Source organism: Urocampus carinirostris, chromosome 1, assembly GCF_059441175.1.
Source record: "Urocampus carinirostris isolate Australia breed hairy pipefish chromosome 1, RoL_Ucar_1.0, whole genome shotgun sequence".
Taxonomy (NCBI): Eukaryota; Metazoa; Chordata; class Actinopteri; order Syngnathiformes; family Syngnathidae; genus Urocampus; species Urocampus carinirostris.
The window spans coordinates 20,997,919-21,021,450 of record NC_142349.1 but is presented as its reverse complement, the minus strand read 5'-3'; the positions used below and the strand labels follow the sequence as shown (position 1 = coordinate 21,021,450).

The 23,532-nt window shown below is 39.0% G+C and overlaps 1 protein-coding gene across 1 annotated transcript in view; it reads right to left on the bottom strand.

The window, feature by feature from the left end:
• Nucleotides 1–377: 377 nt before the first annotated feature.
• Nucleotides 378–23,532, bottom strand: part of dnah9l (dynein, axonemal, heavy polypeptide 9 like) — a 74,755-nt gene continuing 51,600 nt past the window's right edge. The window contains exons 60-91 of the mRNA XM_088320688.1: nucleotides 22,984–23,145; nucleotides 22,817–22,876; nucleotides 22,575–22,748; nucleotides 22,031–22,177; nucleotides 21,659–21,772; nucleotides 21,216–21,359; nucleotides 20,518–20,700; nucleotides 18,156–18,257; nucleotides 17,938–18,072; nucleotides 17,679–17,852; nucleotides 17,433–17,565; nucleotides 15,637–15,739; nucleotides 15,405–15,527; nucleotides 15,114–15,318; nucleotides 14,877–15,041; nucleotides 13,356–13,496; nucleotides 13,105–13,275; nucleotides 12,920–13,042; nucleotides 9,880–10,073; nucleotides 9,626–9,774; nucleotides 9,420–9,547; nucleotides 7,973–8,110; nucleotides 7,718–7,807; nucleotides 5,561–5,752; nucleotides 5,369–5,488; nucleotides 4,714–4,773; nucleotides 2,873–3,055; nucleotides 2,601–2,783; nucleotides 2,412–2,527; nucleotides 1,159–1,271; nucleotides 945–1,085; nucleotides 378–862 (exon numbers count right to left, since the gene is read on the bottom strand). Coding sequence (XP_088176814.1) covers nucleotides 615–862; nucleotides 945–1,085; nucleotides 1,159–1,271; nucleotides 2,412–2,527; nucleotides 2,601–2,783; nucleotides 2,873–3,055; nucleotides 4,714–4,773; nucleotides 5,369–5,488; nucleotides 5,561–5,752; nucleotides 7,718–7,807; nucleotides 7,973–8,110; nucleotides 9,420–9,547; nucleotides 9,626–9,774; nucleotides 9,880–10,073; nucleotides 12,920–13,042; nucleotides 13,105–13,275; nucleotides 13,356–13,496; nucleotides 14,877–15,041; nucleotides 15,114–15,318; nucleotides 15,405–15,527; nucleotides 15,637–15,739; nucleotides 17,433–17,565; nucleotides 17,679–17,852; nucleotides 17,938–18,072; nucleotides 18,156–18,257; nucleotides 20,518–20,700; nucleotides 21,216–21,359; nucleotides 21,659–21,772; nucleotides 22,031–22,177; nucleotides 22,575–22,748; nucleotides 22,817–22,876; nucleotides 22,984–23,145 — 4,614 coding nt within the window. The 3' untranslated portion in view covers nucleotides 378–614. The remainder of the gene's footprint in view (nucleotides 863–944; nucleotides 1,086–1,158; nucleotides 1,272–2,411; nucleotides 2,528–2,600; nucleotides 2,784–2,872; nucleotides 3,056–4,713; nucleotides 4,774–5,368; nucleotides 5,489–5,560; nucleotides 5,753–7,717; nucleotides 7,808–7,972; nucleotides 8,111–9,419; nucleotides 9,548–9,625; nucleotides 9,775–9,879; nucleotides 10,074–12,919; nucleotides 13,043–13,104; nucleotides 13,276–13,355; nucleotides 13,497–14,876; nucleotides 15,042–15,113; nucleotides 15,319–15,404; nucleotides 15,528–15,636; nucleotides 15,740–17,432; nucleotides 17,566–17,678; nucleotides 17,853–17,937; nucleotides 18,073–18,155; nucleotides 18,258–20,517; nucleotides 20,701–21,215; nucleotides 21,360–21,658; nucleotides 21,773–22,030; nucleotides 22,178–22,574; nucleotides 22,749–22,816; nucleotides 22,877–22,983; nucleotides 23,146–23,532) is intronic.

Here is a 23,532-nt window from a genome sequence, read left to right as displayed (position 1 = left end):
CTGTTCCTGGAACTCCTCTAAAGAAAGTAACTTCACAAGGGAGCAACATTCCGCTACTGGATTCTGATAGAAATGAACAATAGGAAACCTGTACAAATTGCATTTTTAGGTATTTTGGGGTATGTGGCCTTTATTTGCACAGTCGTACAATGCACATATCACGTTTGCGGAGGTGGACCCAAATGCAGGGAGGCCGGAATTGAGGCAGGTGTGCTTAATACAGGATGGCATTTATTGTCGAAAAACAGGGAGAAACTAACAAAAACAAGCCACAACTTAAAACAACTAGCAAAGTGGTGAAACCAGAAACAAAAAACAAAACTGATATGATAAAAGAAGACAGTGTGTTATCCAAACAGTCTTTGTAGAGGGTCAAGGTCATCACCGTGAGTTGTGAGAAGATTGGGCACTGGTGTCTGTAGTTCCAAACCCAGATGGGGCCCTCTTGGGGGAAGATACTGACAACAAAAAGGGATAGTGAGTGACACCCAATCAAAATAGTTAACAACAAATTGCTTGTACGGTACACGTAAAAAATGTCACAGATGTATTTATTTCTGTTACTCAGGGCTAGGAACTGACTAAACAAAACTCACCTCAACTTCCTTTCGTTGTCAGACGCTAAGCAGCAAAGCAACCCCGGCCAGGACCCATTTGGCAGGCCGTTCCTTTGTTTTCAGGCTGAGAGTCCAAACATACGTTGGCCCTCTGATCTTGGTCTTGTAGAGCGGACACTCATAGATGTTCCTTGTCTCTTGGCGGTCGTTGGGCACCGCTCGGACGGAGATGACGGGCATGGCTGGGGTCAGCTCTTTCAGACGCGCTTCCGTGATTACCCCGGCCTGAGTGTCCCACCTGGCCCCTTCGGAAGTCATCACAAAATCATCATTTATTTTGTTAAATCAGTCAACCGAGGATGATCTGTTTGTGGGTTCTGTGACAACCTTCCATGTAAAGTCCAAATACGTAAACCCCCTCTCTTGCGGGCTGGTTGAAGTCTTCCTTGAACTTTTTAGTCACGTCAACAGTCAGGTTGACTTTATCCAGCGGCCACTCGTTCTTGCGGGCCAAGGTCTGCATTACGGCTGAAGACCAAGAAAAAGATGAAATATTTGAAAAAGGAAATTCAGGTTTGCTGATAGGATAAATGTGTGTTACCGGTTAGGAGAGACTGTGGGTTGAAGAGCCCACTCAGCCACACGACAGTAGGCAGTGACAGATCCTGAGTCCAGCTATCTAACTCTTTACAGCGCTGGAGCACATCATTGTACCTGAGGCGGCGCACGCACAGACACACGCACACACTGTAGCGTTAACATTTTTTTTAAATTTTGGTTCCATCTCAAATTAACAAATAACGCCACAAGATGTCAGTAAAGCCCGGAAAACCGCGTTTACGGTTGCTTTCTAGTCTTAAGTAGAATTCAAATGTCCGGTTTAAAATATTTGATATGAAATGTACCATGCATGTGATGTTCTTCTTTAAATCAAATTTCCAATATCACTGCATTTATTTCATGGCTTTCAAAGTAAGATTCATCATCAGAGAGGTTTTCCCCTCATTGTGCTTTTTTTAACATTATTTATGTCTTATGATACGGAACCGTGACTACAGATAGTGGGATAGTAGTAAAAAAAAACAATTCTTGCTCCTATATCCTCTAAATCTATATACCTTGTGACTAGTTTGAGGATTCTTTTGTTCCTGCATGTCTTTTTATTGCACTGTTGTTATGATGCACTTTTTTTCATTGCATTTCAATGTATTTTTAAAACTTAGCCCAGTCTCTAATCGTTACATTGTAAAAAATATTTGCCTATTTATCCACACAGTGTTTTATTATTATTAATATTATATTTTAAGTCGATGTTACATGTTTACCGCCGATTCCCATGCATGCGATGTTTCATAACGTTGATATCAATGACAATACAGAAAATTAAATTACGTTCATCCCTAGTGGTCTAGTGATTATGAAGTCAATTTTGGATTATTATTATTATTACTATTGCTGTCTTTAAAAATGTATGATACAGCAGGGGTAAACCAGTGAAAGCGGTCGGGGCCTGCTGTTGAACAGAAGAGTGTGTTGTGTCACCCTGACCCGAGTGACATGGCCTCTTTCTTGTCATCTGGAGAGACGAAAGATGACCAACTTGGGTGCCGAGGTGCTTAACTTGTTTGAGTTTTTGGGCATTTGGGTGGGCCATGGTCAATTTTTTTGTGTTTTTTGCTACTTTTTTCCTTTTTTCTTTTCTTTGCTTTAGAGTTTTTGTTTTGTCTTGCTGTCGGTCACCGCTCTCAAGGTATATGACCAGGGTAGATAGATTGATTATTATTATTATTATTATTATTATTTGGAGCAGATTGTCAGATATTAGTCCGATCTGTGGTACAGCAAAGGTTGTACCATATGGCGAGACTGTAGGTGGACGGGTAGGCCAGCTTTGTCCAAGCATCAGGAACGTTGTCAAGAAACAAAGCTGCCTGGAGCTTTTCCATCTCAGGGGAGATGGCGAGATCCCCCTTGAAAGAAAAAAGTGATAATTTCACAGAATGACCCCTGCAAAAAGCCGATTTGAGGTTTCAGCATGTATACTCTGAGCCCCAGGTCCAGTTCCTTGAGTGAGCGCCGGATCTCGGCGATGAGCATGTTTATGCTTTCGCACTCCTGGAAGCAAACCAAGATGTAGGGCGAGCGTTCAGCTGTCTTGGAGCTGATGTCAGTCATGTTGTACTGCTCTGGAAGCTTCTCTAAAATTTCATCCAACACTGTTTTCACCTGGAGTCGTGTAAAGAACAAAAAAAAAAAAGAACATAATTTTCACAGGGATGCAATCTATAATGGTAAACCCATGTGTATATAAGGACCTTCTCTTCAAGTGTACCAGAAGCCCCTTCCCCCGTGACAGCATCTGGAGACTGCAGCTCCAACAGAGTGCGGAACAGATTGTCCGACATCACTGTCAGGAAGTCAATTTCCGCGTTGGGATGCAGCCCATAGTGCACTGGGCTCTCGTGGGGAAACATCTCATCGATGAAGTCGTGATAACCCTGAAAAACAACCAAGAAGTGGTCTGATTGTTGTGGTATACAATGCAAATCTGTATGGCCAGCTCTCAATGCTGCAACGGACCCCCCAATCTTACAAAGGACTTCTCTCACCCCGGCCACCAACTTTTTGACCTGTTACCTTCAAGTAAGTGCTAAACGTCCCGGACTCACAGGACAGTTTCTTCCCTAAGGCTATAACCGCCATTAATCGACACTTGAGACTGAGACAAACGTATACTTTGCCATTGTATTGAAAATTGGGTTTTTCTGCTAGACAGTCCTGCACTAATTGATCTTGTACTATTAACACGATGCACTATTTGCATTGCACTATTACTATGAAAGAAATTGCACTTACAACTTCGGCCAAGAACTACCTCGGAAATAGTTTTGGCTATTTATCCTAACATTCTTTTGTCTCATTTTTGTCTTTTTCGGTTTTTATGATGTGTTTATCCTGGAGTGCAATGTCTAATCTCGTTGAAAACAATGTTTACAATTTTGTTATAGATGACAATATTGTATTGTATTGTATTCTATAGCTCCTCAGTACAAAATGCTCAGGGATAAGATCCTGCTCAATGGGAAGTACCGTAAATTGCAAAGTGCAAGCCGCTACCTTTTGCCAAATATTTTAAACACTGCGGGTTTAAATATGATGCAGCTTGTTTTCCTCTTTTTTTTTTTGCAAGAAAAAAAATCCTCAACTGTTATATCTTGCAGCATAGATACATAAGAAACCGGCGAGCATAAAATTACAAATACAAAACACCGCATTGACGTCTAAAGAACACTCCCTAGCCCGACATAAGCCAACATTAATAAAATACATAACAGGACCTGATGTGGAGTTTTGACAGTAGGCACTCATTCAACATACAAAACAAACTCACAATATTTCAGCTTGGCACCCACAACTTACACAGCAGTGAAAACTATATTATCAAAAACGCTGTGCTCCTTACACCGTATCACTGGTATCAATGTCAGGTCGGTTTAATCTACGAGGACTGATGACAAAGGAATGCAAGACGTAGCCCTGATTCACGTTTTTTTCTGTGCAGTCGTAAATACTGTCGATGCTCGGTTTTGAAATTGACATTTTCAATGGTCTCATGATCCTAAAACACATGAATTATTCAAATTGTGGCGGAGGTGGTTCACAGCTTGGCTAAAAACGTCACTAGCCATCCATCCCCATTCCTCTTAGTTAATGAGCTCTTCCTGAACGACTGTCCCAAAGCTAAGATACAAGCATGTACAGTAGGCGCGGTCAAGAAAAAAAGTACAAGGGCTCTCTGAACTCAATTGGCTATTGTTAGGACATACATAATGGACAAAATATTGAACTTTAAACTTTTTTAAGGACGCCTTAACGATGCACCCCGCCTTCAAGCCGGCTGTTTTAGATCCGGTGTAAGTTCCTAAATTTGCGCAACTGGAATTAAAGTCAGTAGTCCAGAATTTATGGTAGTTCAAGTATTTTAGAGCCTTGCTCATGAACGGGCTAAATGAATTTGGGAGAATGATGGGCACATTGTTGCCGTGCCAGCACTGATCCTGGTTCTCCATGGTTTAACTTGTTAGAAAGGATCAAGTCATTTACCTGCCCAACTTTTTTTCTTAAACTTTAGTATCCGTTTTCTAGAACATCTCACCTTGTAGTCCAGATTGGAAGGAACCAAAAACCCTGGAGCCAACGCAAGCTTCCGGTCAAACTGCCCATTAAAAAAAAGAATGTTACTCAGAATGGATATAGACCATTTTCATCATTTTAGGTTATGTTTTAAACATATTTTCAAATGTTATTATGTTTTAGATGATTGCATTTTAACTTCTGACATTGAAAATGGCAGATAATATATTTTATGTTAAGCATTATTTTCTCAATTTGGTGAAAAACATTTCTAAATAAGAACTACAATAATACTTGGTATAAAAACAATAAGTTCCATACTTTGCTATACGGTATTTTAATCTGTTTTATGAGGATGTAATAAAAGACCATACTTGTTCATTAAAATTATCTGGCATGGCAGATCACATATCTCATTTTAAGTATTCTTATTGTTTCAAAGAATGATTCTCAAAAAGAGCAAACACATCTGCCATATCACATTGGATACATTTCAAGTAATATTTCACTTATTTTACTGGAAATAAAGAAAAAAAAATCAAAATATGAGAAGAATTACTACAAGAGACAGCTAGATAAAAATACAGTGCGATAAGAAAAATAATTTATGAAATGAGCAAAACAATCTGCATTTCTTCTTTTCTTTTTAGCATATTGTATGAGGTATATATTCCAACCTGGTTGGTCTGCATGTATTCTTGCAGGTAAGTTCTGCAAAGTCTCCGGTCCCAGTCATCAGTTATGTGTCCTCCATACATGATCTCCCCGAATAGATATCGCAGGTCCTCCCACGGCACCTTCATCATAAACACAGTCCTCATATGCTTAGGCCTAACTTAATAATTTTTGGCAAGGTGCAAAAGGTGCACCTGTGCATTAGCCTCCAGGTAGTTGTAGAGGACATTCACAGAGATGGTGAGGTCTCCGGTATTGAAAGGGTACTTCCAGTTCCATCCCTGCGGTCCGAACTTCCTCCGCTCCGCCACGCAGGCATGGAAGTAGCATAGCAAGAATAGAATGGTTTTGAACTCCTGTTCGCGGCTGCACTGGTCCAGGATGCCCTAAACACCAAACAACACAGGGATAACTCGACTACAGGTGGACCAGGCTTTGCCTGGACTTATTTTTGTGTTTTTGAAGTTTTCATTGAGTAAAATCAAACAAAAGCACTTCACCCTCCTCTTGTGTCAGGGTTGCCACAGACCCGTTCCTAATTTTAAATGTGTATAAAAAACACACATATTTGTTTATTGCATCAAGGCTTCTTGACTTGGTCAGGAATGTCTTTTTTAAGGAAATAAAGAAATACTGTTGGAATATTTATTCATACGTTATTCTTAGTATTTTTAACCCCATGATAAAGTCAGTGTGTGTGTTTGCAGTGTAAACAGGACATGAGGAAGGAACTGTTGATTGCTTTTGTTTTAAGTCTCTCACGTCCTGATAAAGAGGAATAATCAGCATGAGTCAACGCCCCTTGTACCCACAGACTAAAATCACATGTTGCTGTATAAACAAAAGAACTGGTCTCAACTGATTTAGTGTAAACACCCTTCCCTCAGCAGTTGTGACCTTATGTAACTAGTTGGGGAACTGTAACCAAAAGCAGTTTTCCGTTCGCTTCCCTTGCAAGTAAAACATACACAATTCTCCGTGTCCTTTTTGTATACAGGTTTTTGTTACAAGTGTTGGGTTTAACCTGACAAATACGTATCTCTACATTATATAGTACTCTTGAAATAGCTACATTTGAACTGATTAGTTTAGAACTGGCTGAAAAATAAAACAAGATTAGAACTAAAACACTAACTACAGCAAAATCTAAAGTCATAAGTGGACCGTCAGTCAACACAGTGACAGCCAGCTCCTCTCCAACCCATACAAGCTCTAGGGATTTATCATTCTGCTGTTTTCCAGTATACCTGCACAAAAAAACAAAAAACCCCAAATCCCACATCTCCAGACATGTGCGGTCAATTCTATGTAGAATTGGTAATTTGCAGAGTGCACATCTCCAACTTGTGATAGGCAACTATGAAAATAAAGTTCACGGTGAAATAAGCTCTAGATCACATTTTGGGTAAAAATGAGGGTGAGGAACTAAAACAGCATAGTAATAGAAATGCACAGGTTTCTAGTTCTTGCAAACGGAGATCTTTTCTTTGATTTAGTTATTTATTTATTTTTAGTAACTAATAAATCAAGAAATTAATAATGATGAATGGATGAATGAACAATGAATGAATGAGTGTACTAATGCATGAATCAATAAAAGCATTGCAATAGTTGCTCTTTATTGCTGTCATTGCTTTTATTGGGCATAGAGACGTTTAAAAAAGTATAGAAAGGCTTATGCACCTGAATATTTGAGTGTTTTAATATAAAACACAACTTAAATGTACATTTGTCAGACAGGTATCATCAAGCTCAAAGTAGAAGAGAAAGATAAAAGAAAAAAAAGAAGAAAAAAACAAAGTTGATGATCTTTGCTATTTTAACTGAAATTTGCTTAAATTCATATTCTGTCTTGCAACATAAAGGGCAACATTAGACCAAGCAAAGGTTTGTAAATAAAAAATGCATACATTGGACCACTAGGCTTAATTCCTGACTTCGGGCATTGGGCAGGGAACTGGTTGCATTCCAGTCGCAGGGCACATACAACTCACTCGCTCATTCACACCTAGGGACAATTTGGAGTCTGCCAATTAACCTGACATGCATGTTTTTGGAATGTGGAGGAAACCGGAGTGCCCGGAGGAAACCCACGCAAACATGGGGAGAACATGCAAACTCCATACAGGAAAGTTTGATCTCATGACTTCAGAACTGTGCTGCAGACGCGCTAACCACTCAGCCGCCTTGCTGCCCCATTTCCAATCTTATTGACCGTATTTTGCGGTATGTAAGATGCACCGGATTATCAGGTGCACTTTCAAATTTCTGGCCAGTTTGGGGTTTTAAGGTGCACTTTATAGTCTGGAAAATATAGTTATCATTTTTAAATAGAGCATGGTGGCACTCACCTGGTCAAAGTTATCCAGAGCCGCATGCAAGTTAGCATGCATTCCTGTTGGAGGTTCGTTGGTGACTTTGATGGCATTTTCAAGAATCCCCTAACAATAAAAACGAACAAAAAACAAAACAAAGGACCCAGTTCTTCACTTCACAATTTGTCACTCATAGCAGCAGCGCTTTTTTGCAAAAAAATGACAACCATTTTGTATGATTAAGTAGATCTTTTACCCAGCATTACAAACAATTTCATATGAGCAATGTACCTGCGGAATGATGTGCTCCTTGACGGTTGTTGCAGGCTCAGCGCTCATAAAAACTCTGTAGTCAAGATGACTACCTTCGCTGTAGTGCTCCAAAAGCTTCTCTAGTGAGCTTAACCAGCGAGCAACCAAGTGGATGTTCTGCAACGATACAAGTCTCTTATTATTGCCCGGGGAGCAAATCTTGCCCTCGAGAGGGTTTTATACGAACCCTGAGAATATCTCGAATCACCGATATATATGACACCAAGAATAATGTTGTAATTGTACACCACCACCTTTAAAAATGTGTGTTTTTAGTTAATCTAGCACTTTATTGAACAGGTGTTGCTGGTTTTCCAAAAGTCTCAGGTACATTTAGACATTGAATATCTCAGAAAAAAAATTTAGAATAGAAGAACTTTATCCATCTACCCTGGTCATATCCCTCGAGAGGGGTGACCGACAGCAAGACAAACACATACACAAAAAAAAAGAAAAGGAAAAAGAAGCAAAAAACACAAACAATTTGACCATGGCCAACCCAAATGCCCAAACACCCAAACAAGTTGAGCACCCCGACACCCAAGTTGGTCATGCTTTAAACCCTCCAGATGAAACGAGACACAAGAAAGCAGCCATGTCAATCGGGTCAGGGTGACACAACACCCTCTTTTGTTCAACAGAAGAGAGACCGAAAGGTCTCACAAACCCTAGTTATAGTTTCACTAAATGTGAGAGGATGTGGAAGTAAAGTGACTGAGTGGAAAAAGGGAGATTGGAAGGATGATGACTAAAAGGAATGTTGATGTGATTATAAAAACAGATCTGGTAAATACAGAAAGCTTGTAGTCTCAATTCTTATATGGAATGTTCAAAGATGTTCAACGTAAGAAACATTTGGTGTAACTGACACACATTAAGCCGATAGTAAAATTGTTGCCAAACGCATCATTATGATTTTTTAGGAAATGTCATTTCTAACAGGCGTGTTGTTTAGTGGTTGACTGAGCTGATTTTAACCTCTAATTATATGGTAGCAAGAGTAGTAACATAATATTAACATAATAACCTCATGGTAACAAGTTATTTTAGAAATTACACATCAAATTGGTAGTCCGTATTGCTAATTAGAAACAAAAAAGTAGCTCTCATCTTCAAAAAGGTTGGTGACTCCTCGATGGACTATATATATATATATATATATGTTGTTTTAAACATTTCCATATAAGATCAGAGACACTCGGCCAGCAGCTATTTTTTTATTTGGCCCACTGTCTATTTGACTTTGACACATCCGCCATGTCCAGACCTAAAAGTTTGTATTTTTACCCCTAAATACATGGAAGCGAATCACATAAAATGTCTTTAATGAAAAAGACATGTAACACAAAATGCAAAGCTTAACTAAAAATAGGTAGGAGTTTTTCATAAGTGTGCATTTGCCTCATCAGTAATCTGAGAGTCGGACCTGTAAAATGACCCAATGACCCTCCTTTGCAGCGGTTTCCATGGCAACCTCAGCCACGGCTTCTTGCCCCTGACCCAAAGATACGTTGTGAAGTTTGCCATGATCGATGGTGAAGCCAAGCTTTCGCCCTGTTGAACAAAAAAAAGGGACAGAAATATTAAATATATTCCATGTCTGTGACCATATCGTACACGCAACATCCGTACCAAGTGACTCCACATCTTTGAGTGGGTCCACTCCAGGAGAGAGGATGAAAAACATTGGAGAAGCTGGGCCACTTTCTCTAAAAGCCTTAGCGAATTCTGTCTTTCGACCTTCGCTATATTTCACCCCAAGCTTCTCCTCCACAAAATTCCTAAAGTACAGTCACATAGCAGTAAGAAATTTGTACTTGGTGATACCAGCAGGTATGAGGAAGAAAGAAGAGGTTATGTTCCGTGTGATCGAGAAACCTCCTCACTTGACAGCGTAGGTCATGCGGTCAGGCCTCAAAGCCCTCATCATGATGAGTTTCTGCAGGGAACTTTTGCCACTCCACTCATGGGGAAACTTCTCCTTCTCTGGACACTCGGACTCCACAATCTTCTTCCAACATTTAGGAGAGCCTTCTATGTCCCGGTCCAGACCTCGAAACTCATCCGTGAAACTCATTACCTAACTCATTACAAAGGTGGGGAACACAGAGTTTAGAAAGTTTATTTTGGGCAATGACCTGCAGCATGGTTGAAAAACACTGGTGTACAGCAAAACCTGTTTGATACAAATTAGTTGGTTCTTGTATCCTTCAACTTTTCTTTGTGTGGCCTTCAGAAGCAGAAAAAAAATGGACACTTCTGATGTACAGCTTGAAGTAAATTATTCACTTGACATTTCTTTAGGAAATTTGTCTTTGCATATTTTTGTGTTTTGTTTTTATTAATTTGTTTGGTATGTCCATCAATCCATTCATCCATTATCTGCACAGCTTATCCTCAATAGGTTCGCGGGGGTGCTGGAGCCCATTCCAGCTATCTTCGGGCAGTGGGCAGGGGACACCCTGAACTGGTTGCCAGCCAGTCGCAGGGCAAACAGACAGACAACTCACTCGCTCATTCATACCTAGGGACAATTTTTACCGGCCAATTAACCTGACATGCGTGTTTTTTTTTTGGAATGTAAGAGGAAACCGGAGTGCCCGGAGGAAACCCACGCAAGCACGGGGAGAATATGCAAACTCCACACAGGAAGTTCAATCTCATGACCTCAGGACTGTGCCGCACATGCGCTAACCACTGCGCCGCCGTGTTTTGTATGTTTTGTATGTCTTCTCTGTAAATATAAGTGTTGTAAAAACTCAAAGTAATAACTGTTTACCTTAGCATTTAAGAGACATTGTGTAGTATTTAGCGCCTCCTAAAAATACATTCATAAAAATAAATTAAGATTTAAATAATAGGAAAAAAAAAATGAACTATCATGTACATGTGCATTTGTTCGAAATACTTGTAGGTCAAGAAATAGTTTTTTGATATGACAAGATGCTAAAAGTTGGGCAGCAGTGTTCTCCACAAGTTGAAGTCGACTGAGAAAAGACTGAAAGACGCCAACATAAAGCCCATTAAAATAATCTAACCTTGAAATGAAATGAAATGATCTGCATTTATATAGCGCTTTTCAAGTCAATGACTTCCCAAAGCGCTTTACATTGTGCTTCACATTTCCCAATAGCGGCCGTGATCTGTGCAGCCATGTAAGGCGCTAACCTGCTTATTGGGGGTTTTGGGGGTTCAGTGTCTTACCCAAGGACACTTCGGCATGTAACACGGACAAGCCGGGATTCGAACTGGGATCCCTTAATCCTAAAACGATCACTCTACCTCCTGAGCTACTGCCGCCCCCACCTTGGGCTTATTAAGGCACGGATAGCTTTCTAAAGGTCGGGACGGCTTATAAATAATTGTTAGAAGACGCAGCTGAAAGTAGCTCCTTCTGACAACGTTATTGATGTTTGTCAAACCAGAGGTGACAGTCAAAAGTCACACACAGGTTTCTGACTGTTGAATTCAACTTAGAAGACAGGGTGTCGAGGCCAGCCGTCACGGTACTCCCAAACACAATATATCCACTTTTGTCTTTCTTTAAATTAAGAAAAGCGAGCCAACCACTGCTAAATATCATCAACGCAATAAAAAAAGAATCTTGCTCATTATTGTCAGGCCTTACTGGCAAATAAACTTGTCTGAATAAAAGTGAAAAAAAGGTTGTGAGTGGCAATAATTGACCCAAGTGGTAACATATACAACAGCAAAAGTATAGGGCCAAAAATAGATCATTGTGGAACACCACAGGAGAGAGGGGCAGTGGAAGAAGACAGTTTACCAAGCATGACAGAGAGGGTCCTTTTGGATAAGTATGATATAAACCACTCTAATACAGTGCCATGGATCCAGACATAATTACTTAGGACTGCACGGTCCACCATGTAAAAGGCTGTGCGATGTCGAGAAGCACAAGAACAAACAGAGCACTTGGCATCCATGGACAGGGCAATCTCATTGTGCATCTTTAACGGTGCAGACTCAGTGCTGCAACGAGAGCTAAACCCAGATTGTAACTTCTTAAGCACCACAAGTTAAAACAGGATATTATTTTAAAAAACACATACAAAAGTTGTTTTATGGCATAGACAAGTTCAGGTGATCGAAAAGCGTCTAAAAGACGGGCATGGTAATTGTACATTTAAAGATACAGTAAGTGCTTATGTATTGTCAACAGTCTCTTGATCCCCATCACTCCTCCCACACCACTCACAATCACACATACCTTCACTGTAAGTGCTCATAATAAACTCATATTTTATTTCATTAATATCATCTTATATATCTTATTAATATATAAGTTATGCTTGGATAATATTTGAATGTGTTTTTAATGATCAGAAATATTTTTATGTTCCATCTTTAAATTATATCCATTGATGGAACATAGTTCCCTCACAAAAAGGTATTTTTACACACACATCAGAAGATGTTTTGTAGCTATTTAGTGTTAACTTTGATGCTTTTGGGAGTCAGGAATGGGCCAATTAATAAATATCAGGAAAATTCGCTCATTACACGAGCAACTGGAGCTACGACCATAATGCTGGAACGATTTAAACTCACTGAAGACGTAAAACTGTAAATATATTATTGTGAAAACTGAAAAGTGTTCGGACCGTCAAAGTGGACCAGACTAACATAAGCTCCGTCTTTTCTCCGTCAACGCTCTTTTCTCTTTTTCTCAATAGTATTATAAGGTTTTATTAGTAAAACGTTGATTTTGAACATTTTTTGCCTTGTATTTGGATGAACATAGGGCAAAAAATACATCAAACATTACAATGCAAATGAGTCTGTGCCAGAAAACAATTTAACTACCTGTAGATGTACTCTGACATTAAAGCTTAATTCTTGAACCTCTTACGTTCAAAAAAACTTTGTTGGGCATTTAATGAAAAAAATGCAAGAATATCTCTTTACCTTGATTGCACTCCATACGGTGTTGGAGAGAAAGTCCAGAGGACTGATATAAATGTGATCGATGTTGAAGCGCAAAAGAAAATCCAGTGATCGCACATCTATCTTCTTACTCATCAGGAGCAACTGCAAAAAGGGAAATTCTCTTCAGCATTGTTGAACGTCCAGAGCCGATTTAATGCAAAAACCTTGAAAGCCAGTTGTGCACTGAAAGTGAGCTTGTCCCTCTCAAACAGTCCCCATCTGATGTAGTTGAAGGTGGAGTAGGTCACGCAATCGATAAGCGTTTTCACTCTGCTGCTCACATCGTCCGAGGGCTCCGCCATTGCCACAGCTTTGTGGAAGACTATGCTGAATGCCTGAGAAGGGAGAAAGGCCCACTTGAACTTGGCCGATTGTGTGACGCAGCCACGTTTGTGCTCATGCAGTCCTTAGTTACCTTCAGGCTGAACTGGTACATGGGGTTGATCTTGTTTAGGTCGTTCATAATAAAGTAAAGAAGTGAGCCTCTGACAACGACTGGACGATAATGTTCTCTGGCTTCATTTATCTTCAACTCGTTGACTTTAGCTTCCACTACCTGGAGAAAGGTTGTGTTTTTCCAATTTGTTTCTAGTGAGTAAAGGTTTTTTTGTGACTGACATACACCTCAAACCATGGTTTGGTGAATTTTATCAAATGATAAACATTTTTAGAGGGAAAGCTGGTTAAGAATAAAAAGTTAGTCCTGTTAACTTCGAGTCGAAATGGTCTTTAACTCTAAGCCTCCTTTCTTAATTACTATATTTCCATCTATCCTAACTACGTTATAAACAGTGAATTATGTCTGCTTGTGTTTGTATGTGACTTTTAGGCTCCGAAACGGCTCGACCGATTTACATAAATTCACATAGTTCTACTTTAGGCCTCCGTTAGAGTCTTCATCCAGGTTTTTTTGTCAAGGCACTTTCATTAAATACCAACAAAATGGATAAAAGTCTGCTTTTGTAATGTCTTTGGCGGACAAATTGGGTACTGCAGCTTCTGACCTCTCTATGCAGCCAAATACTAGACTTCTATCAGAACCAAAACCTAAATTGATGCAATTCTTTCTTACGCACGTTTGAGCAAAGCATGGCCTGGAAATATCATTTTCTTGTTTAATATATATCTATGCTTTCTCGGATAACTTGTTTTCCACCCCCCACTATTTCACTATAGTTTGCTTGTTGATCTATTAAAACAAAGGAAAATGTTCTATGTTGCAAATACTTTTGCACATCTTACATGTTATTTTTCTTATTTACCAATAATATAAAAAAAATATAATGTATAATAAGAAAAAAATGATATATACATTGACTTTTATTATTACTTGTATACTAATATTAATACATTTTTATTCTGGTAAAATAAAAAATAAAACATCCTTAAATGCTTCAAGGTGGCAGACAAATTTAAGTCTTTCTAAGTAAAAAACTAACACTCAAAATGAAAAGAAAAATGATTTTCCATCTGTCAAATTAATCAACTTTGCACATTTTAGTGATTACTCTTCTAAGTAATTACAAATAACATGACATGAAATCATTTTTTAAATCTCATTTAACTATATTTTCAACTTATTTTATTTTTTAAAATAAGAAATATATTCCTGAAAACAAGCAAAGTAATCTGAAATGTAAAAAACTAGTTAAATCGTCGTAAATTTACATAAATTACTATATATTTTTTAGCCAATGGGAACAAATGTAACTTTTTAAAAAGTAGATCCATTTAGTGCACCTAAACGTATACTTAAGTTTGTTATCTTATTCATGTATGTGTTTTTTTGGCTGTACTTTCCTCCTGTGTTTATTGTTTTTATCATACTTTGTTCATCAAAATTATTATGATTTCTTCTTTGATATTTAGTTTTATTACATTCACAAGTATGTTGACCTTCAACCTTTCCACATGACCTGAATTAAAAAAAAGATACCTTCATCTCAATTTCAGCAGCAGTGATTTTGGTGCTCTCGAGCTTCTCCACAAGCAAATTGTCACCCAGAAAGTTACTCTCGGCCCCAGACAGCCTTGTCAGTAGCTCGTCCTCCAGGAGTTTGAGTTGAATTTTAAACAAGTTCTGCTGCTTTGTCAGTTCGCTCTGTTGAAAGTACGGCAAAAAATATTCAGAGGCAGTACAGGTTGGTTTTGCAAATGACTCCAAACCCAATACCTTGAGCCGCTCAAGGTCGGGCCTCTCCTGGTTCACGACCTGAGCAAGAAGCTGGTCCTCCAGCCCATCCATGGTTACGGTAAAATTAATAAGAGTGGTCTGGGCCTGAATCTCTGGCTTATAGTGAGGGTTGGCTAACTTGGTATGGAGGATAAGTCTGAAGCCAGGATGGAAGAAGCATTCCTTGTCACCCACTTTGATACAACTGCAATGACAGCGTGGAGCAGAAACAGTGGTTGGACTCATTTGATTTTCTATCCAAATCAATCACAGTCATGTGCCATCTTCTACCTGCCCTTTTTGATTGTGTGTCGACCTAAAAGCAGGTCAAGAACTGGGTCAATACTCTCTTCTATGCTCTCGATGAGTACGGTATGTCCGGACACGACAGCTTGTTCGATCACATCCACGTAACTGAAGCAACCATTTTTAAGAGTAAAATCACAATCGTACTGTAGTGTAAAACGTTGAAAGGATTTTCAGAACGTAGGTACTGTAGAAAACACTGTTTAACCAGACATACCCCTTTTGACCCAGACTGACAACTTTGAGGCTGTTGCCATAACGACTCTTCATCCAGTTGATGCCCTGTAGCTGAGGGTCGATAAGGAGAGGCCAGCGTTCACCTAAAGCAAAACACACAATATATCCACTGATGGAACATAGTTCCCTTACAAAAAGGTCTTTTTACACACACAAATTATGTTTATATTTGGGAATCTCGGTTCAATTACTAAAAAAGCCAATGATTTGTTTCTTCCAAATACAAGTAGTTGATTTCATATATAATATATAATATATAATATATATATATATATATATATATATATATATATATATATATAGGATCATCAAAACAGCCCAGAGAATCGTCGGCTGCTCTCTGCCCAGTCTGGAGGACATTGCCTGCTCTCGCTACCTCAGCAGAGCAGAAAACATCATCATGGACTTTTCTCACCCCGGCCACCACCTCTTCGACCTGCTGCCTTCCGGCAAGCGCTACAGGTCACACAAAGCAAAAACAAACAGACTCAGAGACAGTTTCTTCCCCACAGCCATTACCACGATAAACAGACACCGCACAAAAAAACTGAAAACTGTTGCAAAAAACTACCTCACACGATTGTAAAACGGTACTCACGTACATGCTGTCTGCACTATGTTTGTTCACTGCTCAAAACAGACACCGCACAAAAAAACTGAAAACTTGTGCCAACACTACCTCATACGAATATAATGTTACTCATGTCTTGTTCTTGCACATGCCGACTGCACTACGTTTAATGCTCAAATTGCACAATGTCTGACCATTTTCTGTTTCTGCACTATGATGTCTATGTTTGCACCAATGCATATGCTGACTATTTTTGCACTATGATGACTTTGCACCAAATGCAATATTGCACAACCGTTACGATACCAACGTTATCACGACAACCCTGTAAGTAACATCCCACATGCCGACATTTCTTGTGTAAATACCATGTAAATTATAACTATAGCCCTATCCCCCTTGTCTTATAACATTATCTCCTCTGTTCCTTTATCTTCTTGCTCATACCTCACCATGAATGTGTAAAACTGGAGTGTCATGCCCAATTTCGTTGTCACAATATGTTAGCCCATTTGTAGCAATGACAATAAAGGTATATTCTATTCTATTCTTCTTCTATATATATATATATATATATATATATATATATATATATATATATATATATATATATATATAACATGCATGTAAGGTTAATTGGCCAATCCAAATTGTCCCTAGGTGTGAGTGAATTGTCTGTCCCCGTGTGCCCTGCGATTGGCTGGCAGCAAGTTCAGGGTGTCCCGTGCCCACTGCCCGAAGATAGCTGGGATGGGCTCCAGCACCCCCGCGACCTTACTGAGGATAAGCGGTACGGCTAATGAGATGAGATGAGATGATATATATATATATATATATATATATATATATATATATATATATATATATATATATATATATATATATATATATATATATATATATATATATACTGTATATATATAAATTGTCTGCTGTAGCACTTAATAAATGGGTGTAAACACACTATGTAACGCACACAAAAATTGCTATGTAGTCAATCAACTAAGTAGTGAGGGACATCTAAAAGTTCTTTATATTTTTTAAATACAGTGCTTGAGTTATTAATGATTAAACACATTTTTCTATCACTTTTAACTTCAATTTGCCTTTCAAAGATGTCTACGGCAAGATGACAAACCAGTGGGTTACTCCTGTTGGCACGGTGACTATGGTAACAGTGATGTGAATTGTTTGGTATCACTCACAATTAATGAGGATGGTGGCATTCTGCGTCGACATTTCGTCTCCTGGCAAGCCTTCATTGTTCCACTGGGCTACTGTGGCGTCATCAGTCAGCATGCACACAGGATTCAAGTCTGCTGTCATGGGAATCGGCACCTTAGAGAAGGAAGCAGCGTAAATGAGGAATCCTTGGTAGGCGAATGATTACATAGTGATGACAGACAACTGAACGAACGTTACTACAGGGTCAACGAAGAAATTACAGACACCTTTTGGCTGCGGAGAAAAGGCCTCCACAGGTTGTCAACCAGTTCCCTGCGGTACTTTTTGGAGAAGGAGCCGGCATAAGAAATGAAAGCTGCTGTTAGAAGGACATCACCACAAAGGGTGGCTTCCGGTTCATGGTACTGAGCCACTGAGTGAGCCCAACGCACATTTTCACTCTGATGGAAAATACACAGTTTTCAAACAAGAGTCACACACACAGACTATTTCCCATTCTGTGTAACAGCACTCTTTGGACACCACCTGCAAACCTTTGACCAGTCGATTGGCTAGTTCAATTGTTTTGTTGGTTCTGTTGACTTCTTCCTGAAAACGCATTTTCTCTGACGTGGCCTTTGTATACACTTGAGTCAGAGATTCAAGGCTGCTGTCCAACTCCTAAAAATGTTGAGAAAAATCCAGATGCAAGTTCTTCAAATTGAATTTAAGATTGAATGAGTTGAATGTGCAGCGGGACCCACAGTCAGTTTCTTCCTGATGATCTGCAGTTTCTCTGCAGCCTCAGCGAGGTCGGCGCTGGCTTGCGACAGACATTTCCTTTTCGCCTCCACTTGACAGAATACCTGTGGGAAAAGTGCTCGTTGTTAATACCTGACATCTAAATCAAACGTTTATTAAATCGAACAAAGATTTGGGGCTTACTCACAAAAATCTATCCATTGCAGCGTGAGAATTTGAGGAAGGGAAACCATTGAGCACGCACAGAAATATAAACACACATTATTGGGCTACATTCAATTTGTTCTGTGAGCTAGCCCTTCAGTTAAGTGTATTTAAGATACAAATTCTATAATTGAAATTATCCTATAACATTAAAGTGGGGCGGCAGTAGCTCAGGAGGTAGAGCGATCGTTTTAGGATTAAGGGATCCCAGTTCGAATCCCGGCTTGTCCGTGTTACATGCCGAAGTGTCCTTGGGTAAGACACTGAATCCCCAATACCCCCAATAAGCAGGTTAGCGCCTTACATGGCTGCACAGATCACGGCCGCTATTGGGAAATGTGAAGCACAATGTAAAGCGCTTTGGGAAGTCATTGACTTGAAAAGCGCTATATAAATGCAGATCATTTCATTTATGAAAATTCCACTGTGGATTCTGAATATTCACAGAAGTGGGGGGCCTTGACACATATTCATGGAATGCAGTGACGTGTGGTAAGTTTCGTGTACCACATTTAGATTTATAAATGTTATTCATCATTAGTGGCAGAGAAAGAAATCATTATATAAACTGTACCATAGAAAAACCAAACATTTTATTGTCTTACTTCAGCCTATAAACTACGTGCTACTCCTTTTCAACAAAATCATCGATTGATAGGTAATCCGCCATTATGCGAAAATTCCATGCAACAAGATAAAAATGATTGCTAGATTTTCTGATAGCTTACCAACACAAATTTACAATGAGTTGGGGCCGAGGTGTGTGCCAAATTAGAACCCCTGGTCTCACTATCTCTCTCTGCCATTAGGCAAAATAATTACGTGACTTTTTCTGCATCAGCAGACGATCAGCACGATACATTCAATAAAAGTTGTAATAGGAATATCCATGATATAATGTGGACATTCAGTTATTTAAAAAAAAAAAAATCCCAATGTTGTGCAGTTAATTAAAGGTTCTGGCATGGCCCCGTCCACCAGAGGGCGCCTAATCCGTTTGTAATTGTACAGGTGTTTCGAATAACCTCACACCTGGCCCTAATTAGCCTGCCCCTTTATAATGACATTTGGGACAGCACCCAATTTTTATGATCAACTATCACTGTTTCATACCTGTCAAGCTCCACCGTCCATGCCCTTACAAACTGTCGTATTTTCCCTTACAAAAGACAAAATAATCTTACACCATATTTTTTTTTTCAAACATGTTTATTTATGTAGTTTAACATGTTATATTGTAAATGTATTTCGTTATATAATATATATTGTTAATTAACATTTTGTTGTGAGATACTGAGTTTCTCGACATGAATGAGGTATATCATAAAAAAAGTTCAAAAATTAAGTAGCTTGGACGTTCACTGTAGAAGGAAAAAATACATGCAAATATAACAAAGTAGATTAATACATTTTCTTATTCAAATTATTAATTAATTTTCTGCATTAAATTATTGTTGGTATTATACTGATTAAAGGGATTACCACAAACCTGCTTTTTTTCATTTTCTCTCTTTATACTACCTTTTTTTTCTTACTTCTTTATACAACATAATAATTCGTAATATAATGCATCAAAGCAAGTGAGCTGTTTGAGAGCCGGCTCTCTTTTAATGAGAGCCGTCTCTAAAAAGAGACGGACTTCCTTTAACTACACAACTCGAACTCGTTTGACTTGATTGATTTGCCGTTTCGTGATAGTCGGTGTATACCGGATGGTACCCATAATTGACAAATTTATGTTTTTCCGTACATATTTTCTTGTACGTCGTACATGTCTTAAAATGCATAATAAACATACTTTGTTGACAGGTATGCTGTTTCCAGCTTTTATCCTGAGTTGTGAGGTTTGTTTTTTGTTTTATTGTGGTTATTGATCATTTGTTTGGTACATGGTTGAGGATTTCGTAACTCAATATTATTTTTGAGGACCTTGCCATTCTGCGTTTGGGTACACCGCAAAAATCACAAGTGTCAAATGACAAACAACCTAAACCTTGAATAAATAGAACAATTTAATCTATTTTCAATTCTATATTTCCATGAGCATAAAATAGATTGAACAGTATTCCACAGTTCCCTGAAATATATAATCTGGATGGCGCACATGTATCACAGTCCATACAAGTTTAATGACCTCAGTTGTGCTGACATTAAACGCACCTCATGAAAGCGAATTATGTTGATCACCCAAGCACACAGCCCAGCAGCAGCGGAAGATTTGTGGTGCACAAAATCAGGGTTGAACTCGGGGTCACTTAGGTAGTCATCCCTCAGAACCTTAACCGTGGCCTCGGGGATGTGCTCCTTATCAAAGTTCACCAGAGCCTGGAGGAAGTCATCCACCTGGACGAACAACAAACCGCGGCAGTTTGACAACTGATTAGTTGTTTCTAATTGTTCTTTTTTTGTAATATTGGATACCTGCAAAGGAGATGGTATAGGATGCCAGGGTTGTTGCTTGTTTTTACTAATGCTCTCAATGTATGTTATACTGACTATTATGCTCTGTTCACATCATTGTCACTATAGGCTAATAATGTCAGTTTACTAAATAAATCACAATGACCCAGGACCGGTGAGCTATTTTCAGAACAGGTCTGCGGGCACCTGTCCTTAGGGGACAAACCACCTAAAATTACCAAACGCCCCATTTTTATTCTCCCTTTTTTGCCTTGCCTTTTGCAAAGTTTGGTGTTTTTGGCTACCTGCAGCAGCAAGATAAAGGAGAATTATGTCAGCCCCCTCTAATGCAACTTTCTCAAAGTACGAATACATAAAATAAATCCAGATAACCCATGTATTTTTGCCTAGTGTTCAAATCAATATTGTTTTTTATTTAATGAATGAGTTTTCATCACCTTGCTCATGACAACTTTGGAAGCCTTCCAGGTCCGATCTTTAGGGATCTTGCCCAGAGGAGCGAGGAGAACCATAACCGCTGCTGTGACGTTGGTGACGATCAGTGGAGGGTTTGGGAACGTCCTCAACTCAGTCAGATTCAACTGCGGGGTCAACAAAAACAGATGCTTTATTCTTTAACTGCTCATTCCTCAGAAAGATACTGTGTTTGACCACAAAACAATAATGAAAACATTATTTAAGAAGGCACAATACAAATTAAAAGCTGAGAACATTGTGATACAACTCTTAACGTTAACAAGAAGGGAAAACGAAAGATGTGTACTGTCACATGTCTGCAGTAAATTCTTTTTCATCACAGGCTTATTCTTTCTAATATCGGTAGGTCACAGCTATGTCATTGATTAGTAGGATGTTTACAGGATTTTGTTGTAGGCATTACCCTGTTGAGTGTATTGAGGGCTGCGTTTGCGGCTTGGAGGGCAGGTTCAGCCTTGGCCAGGTCCTGCTCAGTCTCTTGCTGCTGTCTGATCACCTCCGCTTGAATACTCTCCACCTGAATTAATTAAAAAAATATTTCATAGAAAAAAAAAAAACTGAAAAGTCTGCACAATAAGACCCTTTGTATACTTATATTTAATATTTTCAACTAATTAGCATATCATTTTAACGATTGTCTTGCTTATGGCATATTTAATAAAAACAAAATGAAATGGCCTAAACCGAGTTGTTTCGTACAATAATCCTGTAACTCTAATAGCTGTACTGTCAACAATGTATAGAGTTGAGATGGGGAAAAAAAGATCTTACAAACCTTTTGCTCCTCAGCATCAGCCACATCTCTTTCTTGGTTGAGCTTGTCTGTCTGTTGTCCGATTTTAGCAATGAGATCTTCAATGTCCGTGTTTCTCTGACATAGTTCTACTTCCTGTGCCGCTAATTTAGCTTTAAATTCTTCCACCTGGTAAGAAAGAGAAGAAAAACAACAACAATTTGCACCAAGATATTTCTCATGGAAGTTTGTTGTCTGCAGTTTTACAAAACAATATTTAGATAAGCAGTTACCATATGTTTAGCTAGCAATTGTAATCCCAATATATCATCTCCAGACAACTTCAAACGTTTACTCTTTTATTTGACAATCAAGTAGAAGGACTGACTACTGTGTCGATCACAGGAAGGAGTCAAATCAGCTAATCTAACTCATAATTGTGATTTATGGACAACTAATGGATTATAATCCATTCAAAGATGCATCGGACTGTAAAAACTGGTGCCATCTCTTCCAAGAGCAGTGTACAAGCGTCCTTTTTTTAAAGTGTAAATGATATGTAACACACACAATTTTAATGGCAAACCTGGGACGCGGTGCTCTCCAGCTTCTGCAAGCCGTTCTCCAATCTTTCTGTCTTCTGACAGAGCTCTGTTTGTTTTTTCCCCAACAAGTTTCCATACAGCTTCATGAACTCCAGGAAACTCTTTGGTGTGGTGTAGTTGAAGCTTTTTTCATTTTGTTGGTACTTGGCGCTCATCTGCGATATGACACAATCAGAAAAGATGACTAGGGAACCATGGCAGTAAATTCTTTGCAAGAACTTACCTCATTGACGCTAGTGTGGGCATAGGAGATGAACTCACTAATGGCCAGCCTTACTTTAGACTTCAGAAAATACACAGGTATATTTTTAAAGTCAAGTTATTTGGTGAATAAAAACTATAAACAGTCTAATATTCTACACAAAAGAAAGCTTTTAACCAGGGGAATACCTCCAATCCAGGTATCTTCTCAGTAAAAGTAGTGCTGACAGACTGCAGGGCAAGCTGAGGCCAAGGCTGGAACCAATCGATGGCGGTGCAGTTCACCAGAGCCGGAAACCTCCGTGCCCGTGTCCGCAGAGTGAAGCCGACTGGGGAAAAACACAACACCACCTAGGAGAAGATAATGTTTGGAAGGAGATCACATAAATAATACATTGTAAAGAAGGATAGTTTACATGCTTGAGAGTTCCCACACTATTCTTGGTAGGATAGGAAGGAAGGAATGTCATGCCACAATAGAAGAACATCAGACAATGCCCTTAACTGGGATAAAAGTCAAAGGTATACCCTCAAAAAATAGTATTTCATCATATATTTATCATAAGTAAGGCACACTGCAGTATGAAGCGCATGACATTGAGACAACAAAAAAAGCTACTCTGTGTACGGTACATACATTAATTTTATGCATTAATATGTGCCGCTGACAAATTATGCCGACACCTGACCATTAAACCACCAGTGGTACAGATAGCATTACAATGGCATTACAATATA